Raw genomic sequence first — 24,475 nt, 5'->3', positions numbered from 1 at the left:
CTACCCTGGATAAAGAAGACCTTATCATCATTATTACTTGTATTATTATTATCATCATTATAATAATAATAATAATAATAATAATAATAATAATGATGATGATGATGATAATAATAATAATAATAATAATAATAATAATAATAATAATAATAATAATAATAATAATCATTATTATTATCATTATTATTATTATTATTATTATTATTATTATTATTATTATTATACATATTATTATCATTATCATTATTGTTATCATCATCATTAGTGACTAACACTAACGTAGTTATGAAGAAAGTATAAATAAACCGGGGAAGCGGCCCACTTCCCTGAGCACAATGAGTAAACTATTTATTCACTGACCCTATTGATGGAAGACAAACAGCGACTCTAAGATGATCTGAAACGGACTTTCCTCGGTTTACAATTGTATGTGGTTAATCTTATGATATATCTTTCACTTTCACAATGTCACAATTCATTTGTCTACTTGGTTCTCTTCATTAATATCATGTGACTTGTAATTCACTATTGAATGTGTACGGGGCAGTCTTCGTATATTCTGCCTTTTTGTATAAGAAACGCCAATTTTTACTCAGAATTCCCTCAGTTTCAGATTCATAACAATAAATTTTCTTTGTTTATTCTGATCTTGTTATTTTTTAGCCGATTTGGTCAATCAGTTAAAACAGAATCGATTTTGGAATGGGAAGGGGGCGGGGGGAGGAAGGGGTGCGAAGTGAGTCAGATGAGCGCACAGTTTCTTACCTACGCAATGGTAGCCATCCGCAGCGACGTCTAACCCTGCGGGACAAATGCACTCCACTCTATACCCGATCTTTCGGCATCCGTAGGCACACATCCCTGGACGACAGCGACCGTCACCTGTAGGGGGAAAAGGGAGTGGGGGCGTAGGCAGAAAAAAGAAAACAATTGCAAAATTATGAATATGCTTGAACATAATGACAGAGATGAAAAACAGAAATCGTGATGATAACAATCATAATGATATTGATTATAACACTATTGCTATAGATGAAAAATGATAGGATTGCAGGTATACAAGTGATAACCATATTCATACCATCGTAGGGACGCAATATTAGAATAATATTTCACAGACATCTCACCGAAACAAAACAAAATTCCAGACAACACAACAGTTAGTTTGAAATAGGACCAAGCAATTTCACTACAAAGAAATCTAAAAAGAATTCTTAAATCTAACTTCACTGGAACTTCTGAGGAGATCGAATATCAAGGAATGTGTCATTCAAACAAGTAATGCCAGATTAGTGCGTCGGTGTGACCTAATCGTAGACATGTAGCGGCTTCAAGCCCCCCACCCCCCTCCCCGGAAAAAATAGATTGACAGAACACGATGTGTTCCACTGGATTTTTGTGCGGAAACAGTACAGACTGAGCTGTTAATTTTTATCTTTTTCTGCTGATGATTAAAAAAAAAATGCACTGTAACAGTGCATAACAGTGCTTTTTTTTTTGTCTGTTTGATGGAGATAAACACATCCACATCTATGGCACCATGGAGATAGGTTCGTTATGGCACCATGCCACGGAAGGAAAAGAATAAGCATATACAGGCAGAATCACAAAGTGCAATCTAAGGTCACGCAGTTCTGCGTACAGAGGAACAAACATGAACCACATGTTATAACGAAATATAGTATTGGTTCTTCTACGAAACTTCGGAATACATGAAATTATGATATTTACCATTCCATTCGTGTACAGTAGCCATTTTGCATCTCTATATCTATCATCTCTTGGCGGGAAAATAGGAAAGGAAAAATCGAATTCAACTACATGAAATCATTGTGTCATTGTTCGCGGCATCTGATTATCTTGTCATAATTTGCCGCGCTGTCGGACCTGCTCACCAGTATACAACAATAACAACCACAGAGATGAATATTGTACTCCACCTACAACTAATTTCGTGAGCCTACTCCTTGGGAAGTTGGCGAAGAGGATAACAATTGATCTGACTTCAAAAGAAAGCATTCAGCCCCGCCCTCAACGACTTGGCTTTGCAGAGTGAAGAGTGGTTTGTCGATGGCTGGAGAGAGAACTGCTCTTATATGATATATTATATTACACTCATCTTCGAAGTGAAGTGAAGTATATACCGCCTGTTGTGTCAGTGGTTTCTGATTATGGTAATGTGCATTTGCGAAGAGGATAACAATTGATCTGACTTCAAAAGAAAGCATTCAGCCCCGCCCTCAACGACTTGGCTTTGCAGAGTGAAGAGTGGTTTGTCGATGGCTGGAGAGAGAACTGCTCTTATGTGATATATTATATTACACTCATCTTCGAAGTGAAGTGAAGTATATACCGCCTGTTGTGTCTGTGGCGTCTGATAATCATTATGATAATGTGCATTTTTTGAGCGTTCAAATAATGTTCCCCCTCTTCATCGTAATTTGCGGCAAAGCAAATCGGCCAGGACATTACGGCATAACCATTAGGCGCACCATTACAGAGGTGTGGGACGTGGTGAGGGAGGATGGGGGGGGGGGGGGGAGGGAGGGGAGAGACTAGCTTACTAGTATCATTTTGTTGTCAGGCATCATTGTCTGTGCTGACTAAACCGGTACCAACTCGTAAGTAAAAGCTCTTTGGTGCCGACAGACAGAAAGACGACTTTCAGCCAATTCTCATATCAGCATTAGACTTTTCAAGGACTGATCCCGTGTACTGCGTATTTTTAGTTATTCGTTTCTTTGTTTTGTTTACCTTGAGTTTTGTTTTAGTTTGTTTTTGGTGTTCTAGTTTTGTTTTTATTGTTTGTTTGTTTGTTTGTTTGTCTTTGTCCCACAGTTAAAATCAGAGACAAGTGGATGGGGAGGAGGAACAGGTAGTTGCAGCAGATAAGATGAAAAATAGACGTGAAAAGGGGAAATGGCGCAGAGGAGTTAATCGGAAACTTTGTGCCCCGTTATTTTTTCCTTTCGCGTAGTAACTGTTGCTGGATCCTTTACAGAACGAAGAATGATGAAAAACAACAACAGCAACAACGTCGTCAGACACTGACATATTGCTAAATTTAAGCGACAGAGAAATGGACTTTGTTCAATCTTTTTTTTTCCTCTTTCTTCGTCCCGTAAAGACAAGATGTAACGATACGATGTAAACGGCGGAACAAGTTTTCCAGAAGAATGTGTAGGCGAGCAGACCAAACAAGAGAGAGAAAAAGAGCAGCCTTCATATGTATACCATTTCTGCTTTTCTATTTCATTTTTTTCTTAAACGAATTTTCTTTGCCGTATATAAATGTTTAACTATAGTGTTGCAGATATGTTTGTGGTGCAGCGGGCGTGCATATATGGACATTTTTTTTTTCTCGAGACACAAATATAGCTCGGAATTTACCCAGTACTGCCGAATGGACAGGGGACGCACAAGCAAGAGTCACCAGCAGATCGCGGTTTTACCGGAAGAATAATTTGCTAAAAATATTATCCTGTCAGTCTGTTGTCGCCCGTCCAATTCCCATCCATCACTGTCACCCTGTGGTCGTTATCTGAAGGTTAACAGTTCACATCATGTACTAAGCACCGTTATGAATGCCCGGTGTCAACGTGTGGTTACTAGCGTGAATTATGACGAAAATTGAAGCGATTTTTGCGGCAAAGAAATCGGTGACGCGAAGAATGGACGCTGTGAAGAGGTTTTCTTGGGTGAACGACCAGATAGGCCCCTTCTTTTCATGCATAATTTCTGACTTACAATGAAATCTGCACGACTGATGCGTAGTATCCCTGAGACAAAAATTTCCATTTTGAGCGCCCATTAAATAAAGAGTGATCTTTCTGTTGTTGTTATTTTATTGTTTTTATTCTATCTTGGCAGGATTAATACAAAAAAATTCAAACAGAAATTAGTTCGGTTGGAATGGGGATAACGCTCGGATTAATTGGCCACTTACAGGCTGCTTGGAGCCAAAATCGAGACAAAGCTTCCGGGGAAACAGACAGAAATAAGGCTCTTTCATCGAGGGATACCGATGTTCTTTTGAGATAGTGAGCAGTTCGATTGTAACAAATTTTTGTGGCCAATTAAGCCCCTTCTGAGTTCGATCCATTGATAACGATAAAGACATCAGTCCGTGACAGCAGCTATCTTTTAAGTGACAGAAAATCCTCAAAATCCGTAAAATCTTTACTCTTTGTATCGCTGTCGTTACTGTGCTTACTGCAAGACAACGAGGTGAGTTTGGGTCCGCTAGCACTTAGCTTTGACTAATATCCAGCTTATTGTCTGATCCTGACACAGCGGCTTCTGTTTCTTTTCTTGAATGAATACTAGTACTCCACGTAATATGCTGCACTGTATATTTCGTTCTTACTTTGCAAGATGTCTTCCAGTCCTCTTTGCATGTTTGTGTTTAAGCCGCCAATATGATCGAAACAGACCCATGATAAAAAATTAATGGCATTTTTTCAATTTGTTGTTGCTGGTATCATAATCATAGTTCGAGTTAACTGGTTGAAAATAGGTTTGACTGAATTGGCCTTTTTTTTTTCAGACCACATATCGTGCCAGAGTGAAATTCGACTTTGAATTTTGGGAAATACACGAGAAATTGGCATCTTGTGCCCAAGGAAGGTGTTCTCTCTCACACCTCCCTGGTACGCTCCTCCCTCCCCCTCCTTACGCAGGTGAGTTTGGAAACCCGGTATTTGGTGTTTCGCTTCCCATTCTCCGTGATCTAATTTCGAAACATCAAATGTATACTTGAATTATGGAGGTAGACAGAAATTGTTTAGCATCAATGAGTCCCGGGTGGCTTCGAACCAGGGACCTTCCGTGTCGAAGGGAAGCAGGCTAGCAGTTGGTGAACCAAATCGCTCCCCAAAGGTAGGGTGAGCAACATCGCTCAACGAAGGTTGTCTTTCTTTGTCGCTAGAAATCTTAATTTGTCATGGAGTTTTGTGGATGAGATCCTCTGCATTGTACACAAACTAGTCCATGCTCCATCGTCCATCCACACACACGAAACAATGCTGCTCGCTTCTGACAATCACTATTGCCAAGGTCTCAAAAGCGAGATATGATATGATCATGCATGGTTTGCCATGTCTGACAGTGTCAAACACGTTTTGTAAGTATGCAGGCATTGGTTCATAAACAGTTCACAGGTGTTTCGATTCGATAGGCGACCCTGTCAAATAATAGGGACCAGGGGAGGGGGGGGGGGGCACAAAAGGGACGCACCTGCGTAGTTGCATATCGGTGCACGTATATGGACGCATAGAAGAATATGGTACTCTTCAAGTAAAACTGTTCCTTCTTCTACTTTTTATTAAGTGGTCTTTCTCTTTCAAGGAATCGAAGAGTGATGAGTCGGGAAATAATTCCCAAACTCCCATCATTCTTCGCGTCGCTCAAGACGTGGCAAAGTCTCGCTCTTCTCTTGAAAACACGCACGACCCGTATCTCCCTTGTGATTTTAGGCACTGCCGCGGTGTCTTCCATTACGGTTCCTGAAGAGAAGACAAAATGGCTGCCTTCCGTCCAGGGGTATTCTTGTTCTCTACCTTGAATCACATCCCAAGAAGACACTCCATATGGAATGACTCATGAATAGTTGATCGAGAACGAAATTCACAGAAGAAAAACCTGGATACCTCTCTCTTCCTCAATTCCCGCACCCTCTCTATCCATCCATCCATCCATCAATCTATCTATCTATCTATCTATCTATCTATCTATCTATCTATCTATCTATCTACGTGTATCTATCTATCTATCTATCTATCTATCTACCTATCGCCATTATCTATCTACGTGTATCTATCTATCTATCTATCTACCTATCGCCATTCCGGCAGAAAACACTGATCTATCTATCTATCTATCTATCTATCTATCTATCTATCTACGTGTATCTATCTATCTATCTATCTATCTACCTATCGCCATTCCGGCAGAAAACACTGAATCTTAATCCATGATTTGAAAGAAAAATATTGCATTGGAATAAAATGATACATCTTTATTATATATATACTTCCTTCCTTCTACGTTCATAAAGTATGCAGACGAGACAAATGTATTTTTTTCTTTTGATGCGTGGCAACCTGCGTTTATCTTTATCCTTATCATGAAGGAATGTATTTTCCAGCTCATCTGAGTAATCATCGTTCTCATTATTTTTAGTAAACGCCACCATGGCCGTGATGTTGCCTTATATGGACCCTCTTTAACTTCGTGGAAGCTCAATGTCAAATTAATAATGATAATAAGATAATCGTCACATTTTTTAGCTTTGTTGAAATTAATAAGGAAATATTCACATTTGCACAACTTCTGAAAAAATATGCTGTCGCTATAAACATGTTTTATAGTAAATATAAAAGAAACCCATGTCTAGAGATGGTGATTCTAACACTACATTCCATAGGTAAATGAATATGAGTATGATAGATCAAAATCTTGGATATTTTTTTTTTTTACTTTTCATTGGATGTAAACCAACAGGTAAAAAAAAAGTTTTAAAAAAGTTTTTAAAAAATCTTAGATATTTGATAATTATTTTTATCGCATTTTTACTTAGTTTCATTTTCTACACATTATTACATATACAATGGTATCAAAAGGAACCAAGCAGTTCAGAATATTTTTTTTCTTACAAAAAGAACAAATGGTAAACAATACTTTTAACGCAGGACACCATGCACAAACAAGATGATTAAGACATGACGTAAACAAACACGGAGACTATAGATTCTGTCATCATTTTCCAACGACGGAGGCATACGTCAGTCTCTAATTTAAGAAATCAGTATGATGAATAATCATCGCGACCATTCATGTTCGTGTAGCCTAACTGTCTTGTACAACACTTTAACAGCATGATTTCGAAGATATGCACAATACATATACACGCGCCAAGGAAACGCACAAAAGACATGCATTCGCAGACACTCACGGACAGACCGCCTCTATAGTAACACCTTCCTTGGAAAGAGACAGACAGACATCCACCCACACACGGACGCAGACTAATATTACATTGCCTCAATCTCTTCGGATTACCTTTATATTGCGCGGCTCCAACTTCGCACACCATAAATAATGTCTCCGTACAGTATTGATGAAGACGCTGACGTCTCAACCGAGAAAGCTCTAAAGCACTTAATTTCCCCTCCTCTCGTTAAAAAATTCATTTTTTATATTCCCAACACTGGCCGACGAATGCCTGACCATTGTGACGTCATTTGGAGAACATGAAGGGGAAGAAAGTTTTGCCTTCGTCCGCTGATTGTGATGATGCAGTATATAGCATTATATCCACAAGGCACTGCGTTCAATCCCAGCTCAATTACCGCGGAGTCACGTGGACTGTTGCTAAGCAATGAGAATTAATTATAACCCTCGAAGATGTCGTCAATCTGCAACGCTCGCTGTCCAGTTCTTATAGGTTTTGATACATATAATAATGATATTTATTCATTTATTTATTCATTTATTGATTTATCTATTTATTTATTTATGTACGTATTTATTTATTTATCTATCTATCTATTTACTTATGTATTCTTTTCTTTATTTATTCATTTACTTACTTATTTATAATTTCATATAAATGTGCTATACTTTCGTTACTCACAGGTTGTGATTTTTAATTGCCAATGAATCGTTTTGCAAGGTATTGCCGCCATCTTTGTTGGTCACAGTTATTTTTCTTCCTCTGAGATTTGTGCATTGTATCTCATGAATTTTGTAAATTATCTAAAACTATGAATGTCACTTGATCGCTTTAAAACCGAAAATATTTTCTGTTTTGAGTTAATTCTCACTCGGATGTTCAGCCACTACCAACCACGGACGCGGTTCTCTTGAGTGGGATTTTGTGCCGAGGTGATAACGCCATTACAAGACGGAAAAATTCCCATTAACATTCCACTATTTGATGAATGCTGGTGTGTATTTATAGCTATCGCATTTACTGGGTAGAGGATGCCATGTTTAAGCCATTACAAGTTCAGTATCGACGAAGAGCAATATAGTAGAGAATCCACTTCTTGTTCTTTTGTGCGAGAGAAAAAAAAAATCACAGGAAATGTAGTCTTTCTCTCTCTCTCTGGTCAGTACCTACTCAGTCTAGGAACACACTGTGAGAGCATTGCAATGTGAGTTAAAATCGTTTGTTTGTAACTCTATGATCAAAATAATATGCACCAGAGAGTCTTGAAGAGAGAATAGTGTAAGGCAGGTGTGTATACAACAAAGTCATCAATACTGCAGTCAAATTGACAACATGTTTTCTGCGAGTCAACACTCGTGTGAGCTTGAATCAATTGCAAACCAATCACAGCTAAGTTAAACGAAGAAGGGCGTGGGCGAAGGGAGGACGATACAGGAAGTAGTTATGAAGACAACACACAAAGTAGCCATATTTTCATTGATGCAGTATAGTCACCAATTTTCCAGTTTAGTACTTCTTCAAACTATCAACCCTTCTTATGAAGCAGCCATAATGAACGTTCAACAAGATGAAATAAATACAGCATGAAGCATTAAGCGTATCCCAACGGAAATAACGAGATTAAGAATACTAGGATTTTTTTTTATTATTAATCAATTCAGTGATTTTCACTTTACAATTATGACGACTAAATCTACCTTTGAAATGACTATTTACGATGATTATCCAACCATTCCTTAGTTTTGATAAATCAAATATTGATATATCGGGATGACTGTAATGTTTGATTATCCTCATCTCAATAAATGATTGTGTTGAGAAGGTTTAGGGGATGGTCATATTGATTGGCGGAATGACGATCTGCAGCTCTTCTTTAATCCTATATGACCCGAGGTCTGACTAACGTGCAGTCTGCTATATGGACTCTTGTGGTCTTTGGAGGATTTGTGAATGGGGGCTAAACGTGCATGGTGACAGTGCATGAATTTCGGACTGGACGTGTTAGCGCCGATAGCGGCCAATGTCGGTCGATCCCCGGCCACTTGCTGTTTCCTCAGCGCCGACGGTAACAGCGTGAGCTCTGGTCTTGACATGACATGTGTGAAATCGGCTGCCGAATTGGAGGAGTATGTAAACATGTTGGCTACTTGAGTGTGCGTTCAAGGAGAACATACACAAAGTGTTATTTTTTTCCCTTCTTGCTGCCTATTATTTTGAGTCATCCACAATAGAGAGAAGAGGAGCCAATGTAAACATAATCTAACATGGACATGCCGAAGCACCACAAATTGCAATATAATGGAAATTGGAGCGGGATGATCAATAAGCGGGTCTCACGACAATTGACAAGGAGGTCAACAAGGGGTGAAATCATGTCATTCCTTTCTAGACCAACAACAATAGAGACAAGATCCACCACAAAGAGCGAGGCTCGCATCCAGTCGTATTTTTTTTCTCCTATTTTTATACAGTCTTCATACAAAGGTTGAACGACCTCTGAACGGCTTCAGAAGTTTGTCCCACACGCCCAAACAAGGCAAGGACATCAAATGATACGAAGGACGCGAATATCATTTGGCGGCAACAAGAAACAAACCTAATTAACATCTATTCTTTTCTCTCTTTTTTTTTGGGGGGGGGGGGTAGTAAGAAGTAAGAGAAGTAATTGGTGCGACACGCCCCATGGATACGCGAACGCACACACACAAAGACAAGACGAGTACTCGCACGCTCACACACACAAGAGAAAATAAATAGCTCCGTATACCTACTCCTATGGACACGATATCGTGTGTTTGAATACGAAATCTACATTGAGGCATGAAGATGACTGGTATACCGACACTTGCCTACATAGAAAAATAATCATAACAAAAATGATGAAAGTCTGTACTCACGTATACATGTCTTTCCGTCTTCTTCTAAGAGATACCCCTGCTCGCAATGACACCTGTAGCTCCCATGCGTGTTGATGCACCGCTGGTTGCAAGGTCGGGGTTCAAGACCACACTCATTAAGATCTGACGTGCACAGATAGTGGAATAGAAAAAAAAAGAATCATAAAAACATTTGCCATGAACAATGCGTGGAGTTTGAAAACGGTTCCGAGGAGGCACGTTTGGGTCAGCTCGACATAACAGCAGAAGTCGGTCGACGATATATCACACACCTACGCCAATTTCACGTGGGACCACAACGAAATCTTGAGTTTTGAACGAGTGGTGGTGTGGGTGGCAGGAGTTCGACGAGGAAAGAGTATAGAAGAGTGAGTGTAAGGAGATATGTGATACCAGGGAGGTCTCTTCCTACCTCACTGGTGATACCTTGGTGATACCAGTGGGTGATACCTGGAGGTGGAAGAGATATTCCACCTCCCTGGTGATACCACCTTGGTTAGTGGTATGGGTACATAGTTCTGTGACAGCAGGGAGGTGACCCCCTAGATGACATCATTTACCACCCATTTATGTAGGACCTACAGCACAATGTGTTTGCTTTGTCACGAAATTCAGTGTATATTATAAGTAAAACGTCATACCATTTTTCCAGCCAACATCCCTGCGCCGCTTGTCCTAACGGAAGTCAATTTGCACTAATGATATTATTAATCAAATAAAAGAAAATTGAAGAGGCATCAATCTCATTGACGGAGTGATTCCATAAACAATACTTACTTTCTTAAGACACTCTCAGTTTCGTGATTCAAACTGAATCGTTAACTAACTTTGTTTGTTCATTTCCATCTGAGAGATGGCTGGATAGCCCATTTTCAGCTACGTTAAGCTGGTCTTCCATGGGGTCCAGTTGGATGTGAGGTGGGACCACTTCACCGGGTTAAACACCCTGCACTTCGCGAAGGACTTCTCACCAATCAAAATTGAGAGCTACGAGGTAGGTTATCAGAGATTTTGCTAAAACTCAAGACACTCGCGGAACGATGACATGTTGCGAGAAAAAATTCGTACATTTTACCCTAAAACTGCTTTCATAATTGTTTTTTTTTTTCGAGGATTTTTATTTCAGACATGCTTAGCAGCCTACGGCTCCTAGTTTCCTTTTTAAAGCTTTCCTCTGTTTTTTCCCTCTTCCAATTTTTCTTCGTTGCCTCTTGAGGGAAATCAAGTGTTCTCAGCAGCAGGAGAGAAATTTGAGGCGGTGTAGTTTCCCACATTTTAAAGGAAAAAGCTGGATAAGAAGCCACAATCATATGCTTGCAGTAAAACGTTTGACTCGGCAATATTAAGTGTTCATTGAGTGGCCAGTGGAATGAATTTGTTAATTCCAAAGGCCACAACAAACGGGTATAATTGCTAATTGCAAAATGTATCATTAGACTCTTCAAACTCTATTAGAATCTCAAAGAATCTAAGAGTAGTTTGCTTTCGACAATTCCACCGACTCTATGTCGTATTAAAAATACAAGTACGTACTTAAAGCTACCTGCGGCAAAGGTGTACGCAGAATACGCACTGATGACGTTATTACCAATAAGAGGTATTACTCTTAGAATCTCGTTGGCAAGTTAGTAGTACCATGGACGTAGCAAAACAGTTCGACAAACAAGTCAAACACAAAGTGAATTGGATACTATACTTAGGTTTAATGGGAAGGAGACACCACTAAGGTATACAACTCAGATGGGTGCACACATGTGGAGGGCTCGGGTACGGCGGGGCATCATCCTAACAAATTAGAAGACTCAGTTGTGGCTGGTTTCGGCATACTCTGACTTGCTACCAGCCGCCATTTACGCTTGATCAAAATCATCATTGAAAGAACTCGTTGTGCTACCTCATAATACAAGCAATAGTATATTAAATAAACCGCAGGTATCTCCCTCTCCATTTCTCTTCTGTTTTCACAATTGCCTAAAGTCAACATCATCGCGTAAAGAATAAGCATCGAACTCATTGGCACTGCCATCGTCCGCAATCGAGATCTTCACGTGAAAAAATGCGGGGCTTTCATATTCACCTACAGACAAGTGACACAAGGGTGTTGTTTGAGTCCTCTCTCTTTTGCTTCATATAGAACGTGGACACGCTCAGCTGCTGGCATTCCACATCGAGGGCGATGCATGGCACTGCGCGCCACTTAAGTGTCAATTAGCGCCCCATAGCTTCGCCTGCACCTGACCTGGATAAGCAACGCGAAAGCGGTCTATACCACCCTCCCAGACAGACCTACACACAATTCTCTGGACAGGGCATGCTGTATACGATTGTCCGACTCCATGAACTTGAAATGAATCTTAAGCGGTCTGCTGTGTTGTTGTCTGACGATCCGACAAAGTCAGACAATCCGTTCAAAAGTTATGAATTTTTGAAGTGTAGGTTAAATCCATGTGCCGCCGTTGCTGAATACAAGATCAACAATTTTTGGTGTCAGTCGTCACAGTAGAGCAATGACATAAAGAGAGTTTAGCACATTCTCAATTTTTTTTTTTTTTTTTTGGGGGGGGGGAATAATGAAAGAGTAACTGACAATACCTCTCTCAGAAGGCAGGGACAATAATTATCATCCTAAACATTGTATAGCAATATTAACGAATCGAAGAAAATGTGTACTTTTAAAACTCTATAAATCAATACAAGTACTTTGGCGGTAATTTTCCCTTTAATCACATACAGCAAAGTCTGCATCCATTTGTAAATGACAATGTAAATTGTCCAACATGTAATGTGGCTTGTTATTGAAAATCATTACCACTTCCTCTATGACTATGCCCACATGTGTCTATGATGTTCATTTATACTCCTGCGAGACCTACCCTCATCCTCCAATTTCCTACCGTTTCGGCGTTCGCAATGCGATATGATTTATGATCCAAAGTAGGAAGCAAACTCGCTCTTCCAAGTTCAGCCACAGCGGCCCTGTTACGCCTATCAAAACGAATCCTAATTCTACTAATGGGCTGGACCGGTCGTCGCGCGTTACTGTTATTGTGCTATAAACAAACATACTTTTACGAATGGCTCAGTTGTGCTCCTTATAAAGTGGGGAAGCGGGGCGGAATTAACGTTAAAAACAAGTGACGCGGACGGCTTCGCAGCGCCTGCTTTGAATGCGTAATAATAACGACCTTGACGCAACTACAGCGTACACAAAAAGCTCACTTTCAGAAATTACACCTAAATGCATCCATATCATTAACTACATTGATGATGGAGATATTATTATGTCATACGATGTCTGCTCTTTAGCGTAGGAATCGATGACACATAAGCCAGTCGCATGCGAATGAAGAAAAATTCGTATTTCATGGCGGGATGGATCTCGAATAATGGAATAATTCATCGCTGATGTTCTGTTTATCGCACGCCTAAAATCAAGTACGGAAAGGAAAACGGTTATTGCCATTCCATTGATGAAGGGGAAAAAATAACATTGATCACTTAAAACATGTTCTTGAAATTCCATAATAAACCACGATCACGAAATGGCATGATCCTTTGTCGTATTCTCCCTGTGCATTCCTTTAATTCATCATGTAAATCATTTGTCTGTATAATTGTACTACCTTTATTCTAAATAAATCGGCCTGGGTTGGAAATACACTTAGAAGACGACCACCACTTTTCTGTACACCCAGATATCTAAGGCTGATGTGTATAGACTTAACTTACATACCGTGAGTTCATGTACCATAAATAAATATTGTATCTAACTCTCTGACAACCGTCAAACAACAATAAAGATGACAATGATGATGATGATGATTTAACTGCAACTACTTCTAATGATAATAGTTATGATGGTGATGATGGTGATGATGACAATAATAATAAAAATGATAAGAATACAGTGTATAGTGCAGTGTAATAACAATGGCCATTATCGGTACTTTTATTATCATTACCGCTACCAATATCATTGTAATAATGACAGTGATAATAATGAAATTAAGAATGTTAAAGATAATGACAATAATAACAAAAATTATGATGATAATCAAAACAATGATAATGATAAGAAGATGAAAAAAGTTGTTTCGCTTTGTTAATTTGCATCGTTTTGGAAAAAAATGCTAGTATAACATAAGACAACGGAGCAAGCAAGTTTCAAATTGTGGCCGATCGACTGTTTAAACAATCTGGAATTCTGAGAGCATTAATTCAGACAGTTGAAATGAAGAAAGGGACGGATGAAAACTGCCCTACATGACTAATTATGTCAGCACTACGTCCAGCGTCACTGGGAAAGAATGACGTCATGTCCCATATCGATCGCGGAAAGAACAATTGCGATGATCGAATCAATTAGTTACAGCCAAAAAGTAAACGGGTCAAAACAAAGCCACTCGATTAACGCAATAAGCATTAAGCGAGAGAAATGAATCGCAGTGGAGATAATGTCCGCGCTCTCTATAGGTACTGATGAGACTCGATAATGTCCGTAAAGAGGACGTGTGCAGCTGTTACAATCGTCATAATGATGATGATGATGACTATGGTACTGATGGCATCAATGATATAATTAATAATAACAATAATTACAATGAAGAGAAGTAGAAGTAGTAATCACTCAATATCAAAATTACCCACATTATTATGTTATCATTCAATTCAATTCAATTCAATTCAATTCCATTCCATTAACAGAACATAGGCCTTTCACTTTCTTTGGTACAGTAACAGAGAATAATTTTTCATAAGCAAAACAAAGCAAACTGGGTATAGTAAAATTATACAATATTTGTGGACCTGATAGTGATTATGCATTGTCATAAAGACTGAAGTGATGAAATAATCATGATTATGATGTCATCTTCATTATCATCATCGCCGTCGAAGTCATCGTTATGATTATCATCAAGTGCTCACCTGCGTTGCAGTTTGATCCCGTGTATCCAGGGTCACATCGGCACTGGTTGGGGCTCACACAGGTACCGTGCACACATCCATCCTCACATATAGCTGCATGGATGTGATATAGGAGAGAAACAATAGAAAACGATTATTATTGACAAGTACAAAGAAAGGCGGCTCACAAATTTCTAAACCATCTTTACAAGCAATATCATCATTCATGTAGAGGAAAAAGTGTAGCCACATCATCAGTTTCTAAAACGTGAAATGATCACAGGCACATCATTATGTATTGTCTGTTTATCCAAAGCTTTGGAGGAACACACAATGACGTCTTCACATTTGAACTGATGTTTAATAACGTATCTAACTTGTCCATGACAATATGTATATAAGGATTATTACTCATGATGATACAAATAACATATTATTGCTTCTGCACAATAACTATCTCATTTACAGGAAGATGCTCCCTTTATAACAACCACACTTTTTCAAGCTTGAAAAATTGGAGCCTCGTTCGCGCCCATGTATGATACAGATCACGCTATAAGCTTGCGATGCCACGTACATGACATATGGACACGTACAGATGCGCAGGAAGTCGAGGTCAGACACTTGAGACATTCGTAACCATCCAAAAAGTTGAATCTTTCATCACCTCTGAGACATGTGGCTCCACTACAGACGACCGTGTAGAAGTCGCACGTGTTTGGCATAAAGTGGGAAAAGTTCAGGTGCATACTCAGGGTTAATCCGATCGGCTATTTTCTGCCAATCTCGTCGAATTTCCAGGGCTTATTGTACAAAAACAGCGGGGAACAAGACATCTTTTACTGCCTTCTGGGCGCGACCAGTGTCAATCCTGAAGGACGCAAATGATTTCATGTACAGGATGTGGCTTCCACCAGAAGAGGAATGTGTATAAATCTTACAGTTTTATATTTGTGTTCCTTCGTATGCTGCTGTTGTTGTTGTTGTTGTTGGTGGTGGTGATGGTGTTAGTGTTGGTGTTGTTGTTGATGGTGGTGGTGTTGTTGTTGTTGTTGTTGGTGGTGGTGGTGGTGTTGGCGTTGTTGTTGTTGTTGGTGGTGGTGGTGATGGTGATGGTGTTGAGTGTGTCCTTGAGCTTCACGTCGGACTATGTTTCCTCAGAAGTATCTCATTTTCCTATTCTTCCAGTGTAAGGCAAGTTCACCTTGAATCCACAGCCTTTCCGATGTTTTAGGTTAAATGTGAACATTTCTCGCTATTGGGCAATGATAACGAACGGTTGTCAAACGATTGTATACACAATACAAAAAAAATAAAAACATTAAAAATGGTGAATTCACTTTTGCGTAATAAAACCTACGTGACGGAATTGTATGATTCCAATGAATTGTGCTCTGTTGGACACACAAGAAAAGAAAAAGAGTTTGTTGTTGTTGGTTTTTTTTTTGGTTTTTTTTTTATTTTGCTTTTACAGCAGCGGTGTTATATTCACTAACATATCATCCCATGAATTACAAAGCAGGATCGAGTACCACTTTGCTAATCACATCCACAGCACCTGTTTATTTCTGCTGAGCCTCGATCAACCTTAACCTTCATAACGCTTGATCATCTTGGCGATGTCAAGACTAAACCATTATTAATCACTGCATAAAACCCCATGCCGATGCTAAAGATATCTAATCTCTCTCTCCCCCTAAGGTCACTGAACTTTTCTTCCTTTCACTTCCGAATCACTGACCGTCGCTCTTTGTAGACAGGAAACGACCGCTCTGAGATTGTAAACTGATCATTACACCTTCTCATATCATTATGTACCGAATTTTTACTTTGTTCTCTTTAGGACTATTTTGATGCGATGGCTGTTCTGTTTTGTGGGGATTTCCTAGGACAATTTTCTTTTGCTGCTCAATCTCCAGTTGAAAGGAGACTTAAAGTCTGTGTGTGTCATTAAGAGTAATAATCACGTTCGACGGTTTACAGACTTGGAGCCAGATACAGCTCTTAAATTTGGGATCTTTGTGGCTGTTGGCGCAAGGGATCCCACCTTGATTGTTCGTAGTTTATGGTGTCGGGTACTCAGGAAAACTACTCGCATGCGTAACTTTTATTTTTTAAAATCGGAATCCTTAACAAAACCTTTGTGAACTTTGTGATTTTTCACTTGTGAAATAAGGAAACCTTTGACCTCAGGACTGTCTCGATCCATCATTGTATCGTTCGCTAACTCGGCGGCATGATGTCACGGGAGTTGAACTCACATACAGAATCTGACAGTTATATGAATCATGGAAAGAAAGCCTTAACAAATCAAAAAAGTTCAGACTTTTTTAATGTATTATTGTATAATTATAAAACGAACAAAGGGGCACGTTCTTGTTAGGATGCTTTGCCCGATACGGATGTCAGTTCCTTATAAAGAGGTCGATGCACCTCTTTTGAAGCTATAGTCAATGAAAGAGTAATAAATCTTTAAAAGCATCTATCTTTCTTTGGCGGATTACTAGTAAAGGAATGACTCAGGGTGGATAATTCAATCAAAAGGGCCTTTCTTTTCTGTTATTTTCTTTTTTGGTGGCAGTTGCTTCACTTCAGGGGAGATTTTTTGGCATTACACCATGATTGAGTACCAGCGAAAGAAAGAAAAGCAGTTCAGATGAATTCAAAGAGTATAATACTTTAATTACCACTGTATACATAGGATCACTATGAGCATTGCTTCGACTAATTCGAGAAGCCGCCTGAATGTCAGCCCATGTGGATAAAAAGTTACAGTAAAAAAAAGTGCAATGCTTCATTCGAACAGACAAATCCAATGCCCACTATGGCAGTCGAGTATTTTATCCTGATTACGATAAAGTCAAAGTACATAGTGACCAGGCCGACTACCCGGCACCATGGATACAGATGAAATACCATTTTTTTTAATCATTATTAAATATATGTATTCAATCGTTGACGTTTTTCGACTGCTGATTAATGATTTGGGGTTCTTTAATGAAAATAGTACGTGTGTACCATTTGAATTTGCATTGATACCTTATCGAAAGCACTTGTATTACTAGCTTCCGTCCCCCCCCCCCCCCCCCCCGGCTCACATGTAGCTGACTGAGGGCGTACTCCAAAATGGTGACAATTATTAACAGGTGGGCAACGTACGACGCATTCCCTGTTTTTCCTTTCAATCTGTTCAGAAAGTTGACTTCCTCTTGCTGTATTTACATGCTCTCTGCGTCAGTCCCATGGCGGAGACTGCTGAAGAGGGGAGCTTGAAGTGTGTTATCCGAGAAGAGCGCTCCTTCCACGTGTTTCCATGACAACGGAAGATTTGTCACATATCTGAGCCGATGCTGGCATGCAGAAGGGGAGAAAAAACCCCTCAAAACACGAGTATAAAACCAAAAGTCAAACCCGGAACTGGGGCAGAAGCTACAGAAAAAAATAGACTCGCTGTCAAGTTCGATTGTTTTTGTGACGAACTGCGTCTGCTACAAGCGAATAGACAAAGGGGAAACCCTCGACGATAACAGTTGGGAATCGGCCACCCAAAACGAACAATGGATTGCACCAATGATTTTTGCTCTTAGCCCAAATGTCACAGAATAAATGACACATGAGTTTTGCACTTCTCGTCAGCACGCGTTTACGCTATGATGGCGCAGTCGACTGAAAGTGAACATAGACATTATTTCAAAAGCAGCTGTTGTTAGCAAATCTAAACGTCTCTTTTATGGCATTCGAAGATGGATAATCAACATATCCTGTAACGAGGAAAGATAATGGGTAGAAACTAAGATCACTTTTAAAAATCAACGAGCACAACTCACGGACAAAGGTTGCGAATAATTTAATTTCCCTACCACGTTACAATGATGCATGATATGAATCAATATAGCATCATGTAATCATCAATTATCATGAGTACAAGAAATTGACAAGAGAGACATGCATGAATAGCACAATTCAGTTACAAATTGAATTAGAAGATTTTTCCATCTAAGCGCTGCAATACAAAATTAATGGAGATTATTATGACTGATGGCATCTTTCGAGCCGCATTACAAACAGTCAACCTAAAAAGGATATGAACCTCTTGGGCGCTATACCATTGCCCAAAATTCTGTATCCAAGTAAGTACAATGTACGCGTTTCCTCGAAGTGATGAGATCGAGCGTTATACACGTATGCACGTGTCTGTAAACATGGCGAAATTACAACTCCACTTTGAGATTTACAATTTGGAGGGAAAGGAATATGCTGAACAATAATGTGTTTGTGACCAGAAACTTGAATTCGCTCATTTTTCTCATATCATACGCCCTTAGTACAACCTTGGGAATTTTCTGACGGAGCAGCGCACAGGTGCCGTGACCTGTGGCGTGTCTGGGTTTTCCGTGAGCGAGTGCAGTTGAAAATGAGAAAAGACTTTATAAAAATATATCACGGGTGGGCTGTGACGTCATAAACAGATAACCATAATTCATAATTACTCGCTGTCTGAGAATGTCGCAATTGCTTGCACCGGGTTATTGCCAAACCGTGCAGTGATGTCGTGAAACTAAGACTAATATCGAAACTGCTAAATTATTACAATTGTAGGTTTTGTGATGACCCGGGATTGTTTTCATTCCAGTCAGTGTAGAGTGACAAACTGCACAACAACCAATTGAAAAGATTTTACTAGCGACGTGCAAGTATACATTTGTTAATCTTTTGTAATCGTCATAAATCCAGACGAAAGAGCTGAAGATAGAGAAGACACACTTAATTACTCCAGATGAAAATGAACCATGCCAAAATAGAGCAAACAAAATCAGGAGTAATCTAGCGGTAGGCCTATGCAAATCCTTCATTAATACGCATTGTGCTACGATTATGAAAATCCTAAAATATCTATACCAAATTATGAATACAAAAAGGTTTGTGTGTCGATGTCCTTTCTATCATTAACAAACGTATAGTGAAGCCGGAAAACAGAGAATCGCATTAAGCCAAAGACGCAATGTAACGTAAACTATGAAGCTTACTTCTCCATCAAACACATTGAGCCCCACTGTATATTTTGTATCGTCATAAAATTTCCAATGACCGTTACAATATTTCTTTTTTTTTAATGTCTGTACGGTTATCCACGAAAAGAAGCAAAATTTTTCCCCTCCCTGATCTGTCCAACATCATAAATTTGACTGCACAACGACGTTGATGCTTTCGTTGGCCGGTAAACATACAATGGAGGCGACGTTGCATCTCCCTGGTTACACACGATATTCTGTCACACACTCTTTTGCTCAGATTAATTACTGATAGCGCCGGAGATCCAAATAGAAATATCATAGTGAAGATTCGGTTACATTTGTTTTGCAGAAATACCATCCTCTGTCTCGGACGATTGTGACGCAGATGACGTCACAATTGCGTGACTACCTGGGGAGGTGCACAGGATGGGCGCCAAATCGAATGATCTTTGCTAATGTACCGTCGTATAATGCTAGAGAGCCTGGTTAATGCAATGTGTTAGATATCGCCGCTGTTTTGTTTCATTTCACTTGATTCTGTTCTGACTTTTTTTTTTTTTTTTTGGGGGGGGGAATATATGTCACGTTTCTATCACTGTTCTTCCTCATTTCCGCAAAAGTTGACGATGTGTGTGTGTGTGGGAGGGGAGAAGTTCCTGCTGTGCATCAACCTTGACAGAGTGCATAGAGGAGGTAACATTCACGGCACATGATTTGGATGGAACAAAAGACATCTGAACTGAACGGAAATATTCGTCAAGTATTGTATAACTCAGCTACTTTGACAAGATGCAAGGAGCTTGAAGACATTTCCTTGAATCCCAGGCGAGATGTATGTGCAGACACGACACACCGGTTGGTTTGCATCACCCCCCTCCCCTTCTCCCCTCCCCCCCCCCCCCCCTCCAGCACCACCCCAGTCACAACCTCAGAAATCTAGTTCAAGAAATCAACTGTTAAGACGTCAGCCGGTTGATACTAAATAAGCACAGACAGCGAAAGACATGGACTCGTCTCGATTCTCAATACTGGACTCTTCCTGTTTTCTGAACGTGACATTTTGCACAAATCGATGCCGTACAGCCAGTGGGGCTAGGCCTTTGCTGATTCAGACATATTTAGCGATCCCCTGGTTCTTCTTTGACAATGATTGTTTTCCATCATATCATCTGTCTTTGTCCTCTCTCACGAAGAGATATATCTCCTTATTATACATGTGGCCCATAACTTTCTACGAAGCATCGTGAAAATGAAAGTACCCATGACTTAATCAATCAATCATAGCAAAGATGACGCAACAAACATTGAAAAAAAAAACCCAAAACCTGTTATGTCGCGAAGGAAATTCGATATTTGCTTGCGTTAATACATCAGTTTTAAACGTGTCACTTTCTTTTGACCACATCGATTATCATTATTTTCACAAATATATCTCTTAATTATCATCATTATCATTGTCACTTAAAGCGGTAATAATATATTATCATCACTACCATCAGTATCATGGTGATCATTATGGCTTTCACAATAATGCGCATTCTTGATGGACTATAACTTGTTATCCATGTTGTTAGACCTACTATCTCTGTCGGGGTTCGAAGGATGGAGGGTGGGGGGGGGGCGGTTGGGATGCGACCCCTGACAGTGAGGTCGCTGCACCAGACGTGGCTCACGGTATGGCCTGCCACTGACCATGGAAATAGTGCTCGATCATCATAACCGCTGCGATTATTATTAATCAAGACAGTAATGCTTACTTCCAATTTAGGAAATTTGAGGATTAGGCCTATTCTTCTTCTTCCGAGTAAACCAAAAATTCCGCAAACGATCGCTAGTGTTTGTTTCTTCTTTTTTTCTTTTTCTCCCTTCTGTGGGATATTTTGACGCAGCACAGTATGACTTCCAGGACACGCTAACAAGGCTGTGATACACACAGGATGGAGAGTGCGGTGATTCGCGAGATCTAACAATCGAATGCTGCCGGAAGCTATACCGACACGGCGGGAATGTCCAGATCAATAACCCATCTCTCCAATGACATGATTATTCTGTCTGCCCACATAACGGACGAGTTAAATTCCGATTAATTGCAAACTATCGTACGGTTAACCACTATCCAACGTCGGTCAAGACAGTATTGCAGGGATAGGCTATAAACAGGAAAGAACGCATCCAGTTGACCATGAACTTAAAAAAAAAAAAACAGCAGCAACAACAACAACAACAACAACAATTTTTACCTTCGGTATTCCATGCGGTCTGTTACGCAATAGATTTGATAAGTAGTGTTATGCAAACATTTGGATTATACTGGGCGACCATGGGCTAATGCTGACACTATTGCATTGAAAATAACAACTAAAATAACAACACATCAGGTCATTCAATTCTTACTTTTCGCTATGCGGAACATTACTGGATAACTAATGGCAGACAAAGTGAATGAAAATCCCCTCTTAATGACTACAAATTTTATAACACGGGTTATCGATTTGACTCCTTTCTCCTCATGTCCATCCTCGTTTTAAGCATCCTTCCGTACAAAGGCAGATTAAATTATATGATGATTGCGTGTGTAGGAGGACTATAATACCAGGAAAATAACAGGAAATATTGAATTATTTCCTTGTAGACAAATATTGCCCTTGCTTTCGTGGACATCCAAAAATAAGGAAATAACCTTCAACAGCATTCCTTCCAACCCCAGAGATCAGCTGTTTGTGTTTTGCCCGTTTTTAGGCCTACGGAGATGAGGTCTGTTAGTAATGAGGATGCCTTGCCATATGAATACGTGAGCATCCAAAACTTTCTCCCAACGCGTGTAAAGGACAACTTCAGTTCAAGGCCATTGGGGAATAATTTTGAGAGTGCGAGGGGAAAAAAAGAAGGTAAAACTAAAACTGCTGGTGCATTTGGGGCTAATAAATGCAAGGTTCCTTTGCCACTGTAGCTGCCTAAAGATTTTGACGACCTTGTTGGCATAACCCCGCCTTTTTTAGGCAACTCACTCAGGAGCTTTGGTTCAATAACTACGACACAGTACTCTTTATGAGACCTATGTGAATTTCTATTCAAGAACGAAAGAACGTAAATTAATACGTATTTCTGCTTGAATAACATTAACATCTCGAACCGTGTTTTTTTTTTCTGCACAAAGGAGAAACATACATATAGTAATAACAATTTTCTTTGTTACAGATTTGACCCTTCCACTATAGGCCTACTTATGCCTTTCTCATACACGTGATGGACATGCATTTCAATTTAATTTAATTTATTCTCATTTTTCTTCAACGGAACATACACTTGTATAATAATTGGAAAATTATAAACGGTCTTGAGTACACAATAGTCGATCGCCTGTGTGGTGCTATAATATTATTCTGTTTTTCGAGGGACGGGGGTTCCTCGTCTGATTCCTTATGATATATCGCCAAAATATATATTACCTATATCTTTACAAAAATTCTCCAAGCAATGATCAAATGAAATGAAATAAAAGATGAACAATATGCTGGAAATTAGTTGGTCGTTGCCCCCATAAGAATTATATAGCTCAGCCTCAGCCTATATCACAATATGCTTTTATCTTTACAAATACTTTTCTCCTTCTTCAACAAAAGTTTTAAACTTTGACAAACTATAGCTATCATACGATGAGTATCGAAATTTGATGGTAAACAGCTATCTTTGTGGTGTATCATGTCCATGGAGAGATGCCCGGATGTAAGTTGGCCTATCCTCTCCAAAAATCGGTTAAAGGTCAACTCCCATAGGAAGGTGCCAACTCATAAATGTATATAAGGGACAAATAATGTTCCTCACAGCGCATCATTATTGGCGCCCTCCGGGTTCGTCCCACTCACGTTTGGAAAAAAAAAAAAACTGCTGATGGGCCCGTTTGTCGCTTCTTGCCTCGAACTTGGATTAAGATACAGCGGAATTCTCGAACGTCAGGTGGCAAACGGTTTCAACATCTACGCCGGTTGGAGTGAAAATGACACCTGTACTAGCTAGCAGACGCGGAAACTTTTCTGGTGATGTGGAGGAAGTCATATTCCAAAATTCCCCACTAGCTGCGAGAAGTATTACACATGAAGTTAATATGCCAATGTAGTTGCAACTTTCGCTTTCCATGAAAACCTTGCAAGCGTGTATGTCTGTTTAACATCAATGCACAACACCACAACAGAAACCAACATGAAAATAGTGACATAATACTGGGTGTTAGAATTAGGCCCTACGGGGTTATGGGATTCTGTTTCCATGGTAACACAATGGCTACACATTTCTGCGCAATCATCTGGGTGTTGTGGGTTGAGGAATGTATCCGGGGCATGAAGGAGGCCACTCTCGCTGGAGTATCAATCAAACTCCGAAGAGATGTCTAAAATAATACCACAATAATACGCATAAATCACTACCGGGCCGAAATGACGATGGCGCTGAAAAGCCCTGTGTAAGACCGCCACGCATTAACCCCCTTGAGACTGCGACTTCAAAATGCCATAGACTTTGTGCACAATCAGGTAGCCGATGGCCAAATCAGAACAGAATAGGGACTTTGCGTTATAAAGGTCAAAGAGACTACTTCGCTGGTCACTGGATTACCCACGGGATATAAAGTGAGAGTTGCTCCCACCCCCCCCCACCCCTACTGCGACTATTAACATCCAACACCCACACATAGGGGTCCTATACAGGTA

General features: G+C 39.7%; 1 protein-coding gene across 1 annotated transcript in view; it reads right to left on the bottom strand.

Moving 5' to 3' along the window:
* Positions 1-24,475, bottom strand: part of LOC139708644 (uncharacterized) — a 92,614-nt gene that overhangs the window by 47,481 nt on the left and 20,658 nt on the right. The window contains exons 5-7 of the mRNA XM_071620582.1: positions 14,776-14,868; positions 9,850-9,972; positions 766-882 (exon numbers count right to left, since the gene is read on the bottom strand). Of these exons, the coding sequence (XP_071476683.1) occupies positions 766-882; positions 9,850-9,972; positions 14,776-14,868 (333 nt within the window). The remainder of the gene's footprint in view (positions 1-765; positions 883-9,849; positions 9,973-14,775; positions 14,869-24,475) is intronic.

This window comes from Diadema antillarum, unplaced genomic scaffold (genome assembly GCF_040938485.1).
Source record: "Diadema antillarum isolate AM-2024a unplaced genomic scaffold, OU_Dant_1.0 seq00001362_RagTag, whole genome shotgun sequence".
Lineage (NCBI taxonomy): Eukaryota > Metazoa > Echinodermata > Echinoidea > Diadematoida > Diadematidae > Diadema > Diadema antillarum.
This window is presented reverse-complemented; position numbering and strand designations above follow the sequence as displayed.